A 6459-nucleotide genomic window follows, 5' to 3' on the forward strand; every position below is an offset into this window, starting at 1 on the left:
CTTCTTCTTCTTCTTCTTCTTCTTCTTCTTCTTCTTCTTCCCCTCCCCCCTGCCACGTGTGTGCCACTCCTGGGGGTGCTCAGGGCTTCCTTTTAGCTCTGTGCCCAGGGATCACTCCTGATCCGGCCACGAACCCGGGTTAACCAGATGCCAGCAGACAGGTGCCCGACCAGCTGGGCCACCTCTGCCCATTCAGAGTTTCAAGGAGCTGCTGCCCGGCTGGCTGCAAACCATCCCGTGGGCTGCGATGCCCGCTTCCTGCCCCTCCTTGCCCACCCGGGCGGGCACCCCGGCCAGGCACCGGCCTCCACGCGCCCGGCCCGGCTCCCTGACCCAAGCGCAGCCCGGGGCTCGAGGGGCGCTGGAAAAACACTGGCAGGCGCCCCACCCCCGGCCCGCTGCTTGGGAGGCGCGGCGCGGCGCGGCGGGGCGCGGGGGCGGGCGGGCGGCGGGCGGCTTGTCAGCGGGCGCGGGCGCGGGCTCGTGTGTCAGCGGCTCCCGCCTCCGCGCCGGCCTCCCGCCCGCCCACCTCCCTTCCCTTCCCTGCCTTCCCTTCCCTCCCTTCCCTTCCCTTCCCCCGCGGCCTGGCGGGCTGCCGGCTGCACGGGCGGGGGTTCGAGCCGTTCTCACGACCTCTCAGGTTGCCTGAGCTCATCTGGGAGCTATTCATTTCCTGCCAGCCAGCAGCCGGGCCCGCTCGGCCAACCACCTTGGCTCGGCCTGGCCGCCCGGCTGCAGCCCGGGCCGCGGCCACCGCCTGGGAAGCCCCGGCCGCCCCCGGGCCGCCCGCCCATCTGGTTGCACTTAGAGCCGGAGGAAGCGCGCAGCGGGCTGCGCCGGCCGGGGTGTGGGAAAAGTTAATTGCCTTTAATGACAGGCTTCCCGGGACGGCGGTGGGGGACGGGGAGGGAGGCAAGAAAGGAGGGGGTCCGGCTGAGACCCCGGCGCCCCCTCCCCGCTCCAGGAGCGCGTGGGGGGCCGGGGCCGGGCCAGCCAGCCCTGGGCCAGGCGCGCGCCTTCCTCCCTCGGGAGCCGAGGTGGCAGCCCGGATCCGGGGCGCCCCTCCTCCCTGCTCCCCTCCCCCGCCTCCTTTCAGCGCCCCGCGCCAGGGCCCCGCTCCGGATGCGGCGGGGGGCCCCCGAGGGTCTCCTTTGAGAGGCTAATGCGCGCAGCACCGCCGGGGGCCGGGGTTGCGCCACCGGGCGTGCCGCTAGGAGCTCGGCCCGATCACCCCAGAGGCCCCCCGGCGCTGCTCGCGGCAGGGAGGGGGTGTTGCTGGGGGTGCCCCGAGGCCATCTAATTAGGCCGGGTCCCAGGGATCCGGGCTGGGGGCAGGGAGCGAGCTAAAGGGAAGACGGAGCCTTTGAAGCTTCCCTTCATGACGCCAGAAACAGCCGCGGGTGCTGGAGGGCACGGGGGTAGGGGTAGGGGTGGGGGCTCAGAAATCACCCCCCCCCCTCAATTTACACCTTGGAACTGTCTCCGAGGAGGGAAATGACTCATCCAAAGTGACAACGAGAAGTCGGTACTCGAGCCTGGAAAATCCCCTTCGCGGCCCTGGGTCTCCCCCTCTCGTGGAGAAACAAATGCCTTCGTAGGAGAAACCCAAACATCATCAAGTCCTCCCCATTTTCAGCGTACAATACTTGCTGGCTCCTTTTGCAGTTGTTACCACCCCTATTCCCAATACTCCCATTGTCCCCTCCTTTCTCCCGTAGGTAGGTACTTAGGAGGGGGGGATATTCATAGAAATTAGCCTTTTCAGTTGTTTACCATTGTAAAAAAATAAAGATGGTCCCAGGCAAGGACAAACCAATTTCGCCTTCAATTAGTATCGAGATTGCTTCTCTGAGTTCATGTGTGGATTCTGTAATATTTTAACAATCCAAAAGCCTGACGCCTGCCAGTTTCTACTAGGTCAATTAAGTGTTTCTAGTGGTTCAGCGGACAGGTTTACAAAATGAAACACTGGAGCTCAAGTTGGTGTCCTGCTACAATTGTTATTACCATTTGTGTTTAAAGGGGAGGGGGGATATGGAATGTGGAGAAGGAAACATGTATGTTTTATCTTTGTGTGTGTGTGTGTGTGTGTGTGTGTGTGTGTGTGTGTGTGGTGGGGTTGAACACCTTTTCCTACGCTAACTGATACAAGTAGCCACATTTTTAAAAATATCCTTTTTAAGTTCTCCTCCTGCATCTGCAGGTATTTGAGTCCAAGAGGGAGGCGATCAGCTCGATCTTTCCAGTGACAGAGCAGCTCTCCACCCTGGCCTGTGGGACAGGCCGGCGCTGGGCGAGGGAGAGGTAAAGCTTTTGAAACAAGACAGAAAATCGTTGGCTTTATCTTTGTTAGGAAGGCTTCAAAGATTGATCTCTCCCGCCTCATCCTTCTCCCAGAAGCCATTCTAAAAGGCGGGGGAGGGGGGAGGACTGGCCAGCCTGGTGGGAGGAGGGCGCGCCTGCCAGACCCACAGCGCGCTGATGTGTCTGGTCTCGCTGGGCTCGTGGTTTTCATTTCCCCAACACCTGGATGCAGTCAAACACCTGGCCAAATCTGACAAAATCTGACAAGCCTTTGTGATGGGATTTGGAAGAAATTCCCTGCAGATCCTGGCACAGTTTAAAGCTGTCCGCTTTGAGTTAGGACTTGTTAAGGAGGGTTATGTGAGCTGAAACCCGAGACAACCCTTTGGCTTCTATCTGGGGCCCACATCTTGCCTGGAAATGGGGCATGGCCAAGCTAAGGGGTCGCTGGCTGTTTGTATAAAAAGGGGAAGATGGCCTGTGTGCCTGCCAGCAAGGTCCCCACATGCTTTCTCTATTAGGGCCAAGCACAGAAACTTATCAAAAACAGATGTCTGGTGTTAATCATCTGGGCTCAGGCTCCACTTGGGAGTCTAACTAGCTGTCCCTTGGCACAAGGAATCTGTTGACCTTCTCAGCTTGCTTGAAGAGGGTGCAGAGAGGCATTTCAAACTTTTGGATACTGGGACAAGGGAATGTGTAATTGCGCCCAAAGGCTGACTATAAAGTGTGCCACAGAGGAAGACTGGAAGCCCAGTGCTGGTCTTTTTTTACTTTAGAAGTCGCAGCACTAACACTACCGTAGGCAAGAGTACTGGAGGGCATCCATCTCCCCACCCCAGTGTAGTCCTAGATCTGGAAACTTCATGAAATCTGCTCTGGTTCACTCATGAGCTGGTAACTAGCAGGGAATGACTTATACTAACTAGGGCAACCTAAAAGACATTTTTTTTTATCCCTTTCAGAGATTCCATCACAGATGATCAGGAAAACCCTGTCAGATGGTTTCGGTTTTTCTTTTTTTTTAATTCAAGCGGCATTTAGGGAAGGTTGGTTAAAAGAGTTGGATGAATATTTCTCAAAACATTTTTTGGAGGTGGGGATGGGGGGGGGTTGGGCCTGACCTGGCAGTGCTTAGGGTTACACGTGGCTCAGCACTCAGAAATTACTCCTGGCAGGCTCAGGGGGATAGATCTTGTGGGATGCTGGGGAATCAAGCCTGGGTCAGCCGCCTGCAAGGCAAACACCTTCCACATTGCTATCGCTCTGGTCCCTATATTTATTTTTTTTAAATAGAATCTCTTCAATGAAAAGAGCCAGACCTGAAGTCTCAGCTTGTCAAATTCTATCAAGAGACTTTCAAAGCCCATCTTCGCAAACATCTCGAAAGACAATAATAACCTTTCACTCATTTTTCTTTTTATTATAGTTTCTCAAATAAACTTCCCCAAAGGAAGGTATTTTTTAAGAGCAACTCCGAGCATCTTTGGCATCACATAAAAAAAAAAAAAAGAAATCTCGTGTAAAAAACGAAATGTCATCTCCACTTGTAGAATACAAAGGCGCCATCCAATATGAACATATAAAATATATACAAATAGAGTGCATGGTCAGTCACTTCATAGGGCTCTCTACAAAAAAGTAACTCTTTTCTTTAGAAATTAAAAAAAAACGGCAACCAAGTAACCACTTAAATCACAGCAAAGTCCTCTTTCTGTCCCAGTGTCCGAGTGGGGTCCTGCCTGCGGAGCGTCCCGAGGAAGGAAGAAGGCAGGCGCAAGGCGGGGCGGGTCAGGTCGGGTCGGGTCGGGGGTGCCTGCGCCCCTCAGTTCCGCCAGGGCCTCCACATGGAGTCCGCCGTGAGCGAAGGCCCGCTGGCAGGGGACCCCGCGTGGGGCCCCACGGAGGTGGTGGCGCCGCCGCCGCTGGCGTAGACGGGGAGGACCGGGCCGCCGTGCGCGAAGGCCCCGCTGGGGATGAGGAAGGCGAAGTGGCCGTCGGGCGCCGGCACCACCTGGAAGCCGCCGAACACCTTGGCCGCCTCCCCGGCCGGGCTGGCCAGCTTGCAGGGGGCGCTGCCGGGAGGGGGCGCCGCGCCCCCGGGGATGGGCACGAGCGGCGGCGGGGGCGGCGGGGCGAAGGGCGCGTGCTGCGGGCCTCCGGGGCCGGGCGGGGGCGGCGGCGGCGGCGGGTGCGGCTGGCCCGGGTAGGTCATGGCGTTGATCTGGGTCATGCAGTTGGCCAGGTGGCCCAGCAGGCGGGTGCGCACCTCGGCGTTGACGCCCTCGCACGTGGACAGGAAGCGGGTCACCTCGTTCATGCACTCGCTGAAGCCCGCGCGGTACTTGCCCAGCACGCTCGGGTCGCTGGTCAAGGCGGCTGCGGGGCAGGAGAGAAGGGAGCCCGGGGGGTGGGTGGGTGAGCCTTGCAAGGGCCGCCTCCCCGCCCTGGGAGGTCCCCGCGGGCTTCCCCCGGCCCGCCACCGCCAGCCCGCCCGCGGGATCGCCTCCGGCTGGGAGGGACGGCTTGCCACCAAACCCTCCTCTCTCCTTTTCCTTTTCCTCCTCCTCTTTCTCCTCCGTCGCCTAGGGGCTCCCTCCCCAGCGCCCCAGCCCGGTCGCGGCATTTAAACCGTCTTCCCTCCCTCCCTCCTCCCAGCCCTGCGCGCAAAGTGACCTTGGATCGTGGCCTCCCTCCCCACCCTCTTCTAGGCCCCAGCCACTCCATTGGGTTTGAGAAGGAGGGCTGCGCGCTCAATCCCAGCCCCCCCGGGCGGCAGGCGATTTCCAAGCGCCACAGGGGGGGGGGTTGTCTTTATTTTTCCCCCCACCCTCTCCCCAGAGCGATCCTAGCCCGGCCACCCTGACCAAGCTCTCCCGCTCTCTCTCTATCTCTCTCTCTCTCTGGCCCCCCTTCTCCGGAACAGCCACCGCTCCGAGTGGCGGCTATAAATAAGGCCCAGACCGTGGGAACGCGGGAGCGAGCCAAGGCAGCCCAAGGGAGCTGAATGCCGCTCTCAGCCCGGGCGGAAGTCTGCGAGAAATCACCGCGGGGACCCGGGGACGCCTGGCGGGGGAGGGAGGGAGGGAGGGCGGGAGGGAAGGAGGGCCGGCCTACCCGTCATCTGCGCCCGCTGCAGGTTCCGGAGGTGCTTCACCGTCATCTCCAGAATATCCGCCTTCTCCAGCTTGGAATGCCGCGAGCTCTGCGGGGAGAAGCCGGGGAGGCGAGTCAGACACTCTCTCTGCGCACCCTTGAGCTCCGGGTGCTGGGGGGTCCGGGTCCCCCCTTCCCGTGGCATCCCCTTCCCCTACCCTCCCGGTTCCCAGCTTAGGAGCAACCCTGGACTCTCCGGGCCAGGGCCAGGGAGTCTCCCGTCGGGCGGGGGCGGCAGCGAGATGGGGAGGGGTATCCATTGGAGCGGCTGGGACCCAGTATCTTCCTTCATCTATTTCCTAAGGACTACTGCCTCACTTACATCTTTCTTCAGAGCATCCAAAATCAGTGTTTTCAGCTGGCTCAGGCTTTCGTTGATTCTCGCTCTGCGTCTTTTCTCCATGATAGGCTTCGAGGACTGTCAAAGAAAAGACGGACCTTGAGTTCCCTTGGGACCTGCTATTTCACCCTTGGGTTGAAGAGCCAGAGACAGAGAGGACCTCCCACCCGTCTTGATTTGGGGGGGGGGGCTGCAGACAGACAGACAGACAGACACACACACACACATACACACACACACACACACACACACACACACACACACACAGCCCTTACCTTTCTGTGCTCAGACGCTGTCTTTGGTTTATCCGGTGTCGTGTTGACACTGGCTGGAGTAGCAGCCACGGGGGACGAGGAATTTTTCTCCATTATATCGGCTGGCATTTTCTTTTTCTTTTTTTTTTTTTAATCCCTAGAGATTTTTATTTCTGGAGTCCTTCACCAAAAAAATTTTTTTTCTTGCTTACGTCCCCTTTCCTGGGGACTCTCATAAAGCTACTAGGCAAGGGGCGGCTTATTGTCTCCCTCTGGCTACGTGAAGGCGGCAGCGATATTCCAGGACCAAGGAGAGGGGTAGCTGGGCGCGGGATTGCGCTGTTATCAGCACGAGCTCCGGCTGCTCTGTGATCCCGGGCCCTGGCGGCCTCTATATATAGCTGG

At 59.1% G+C, this 6459-nt stretch overlaps 1 protein-coding gene across 1 annotated transcript; it reads right to left on the reverse strand.

The window, feature by feature from the left end:
* Positions 1-4118: 4118 nt before the first annotated feature.
* Positions 4119-6217, reverse strand: HES1 (hes family bHLH transcription factor 1). Its single transcript, XM_049775995.1, has 4 exons — positions 6076-6217; positions 5783-5878; positions 5422-5509; positions 4119-4683 (listed from the first exon to the last, which is right to left on the reverse strand). The coding sequence occupies exons 1-4, from the start codon at positions 6181-6183 to the stop codon at positions 4130-4132; spliced, it is 846 nt and encodes a 281-aa protein (XP_049631952.1). The 5' UTR covers positions 6184-6217; the 3' UTR covers positions 4119-4129.
* Positions 6218-6459: the final 242 nt, after the last annotated feature.

This window comes from Suncus etruscus, chromosome 6 (genome assembly GCF_024139225.1).
Source record: "Suncus etruscus isolate mSunEtr1 chromosome 6, mSunEtr1.pri.cur, whole genome shotgun sequence".
NCBI classification, from domain to species: domain Eukaryota; kingdom Metazoa; phylum Chordata; class Mammalia; order Eulipotyphla; family Soricidae; genus Suncus; species Suncus etruscus.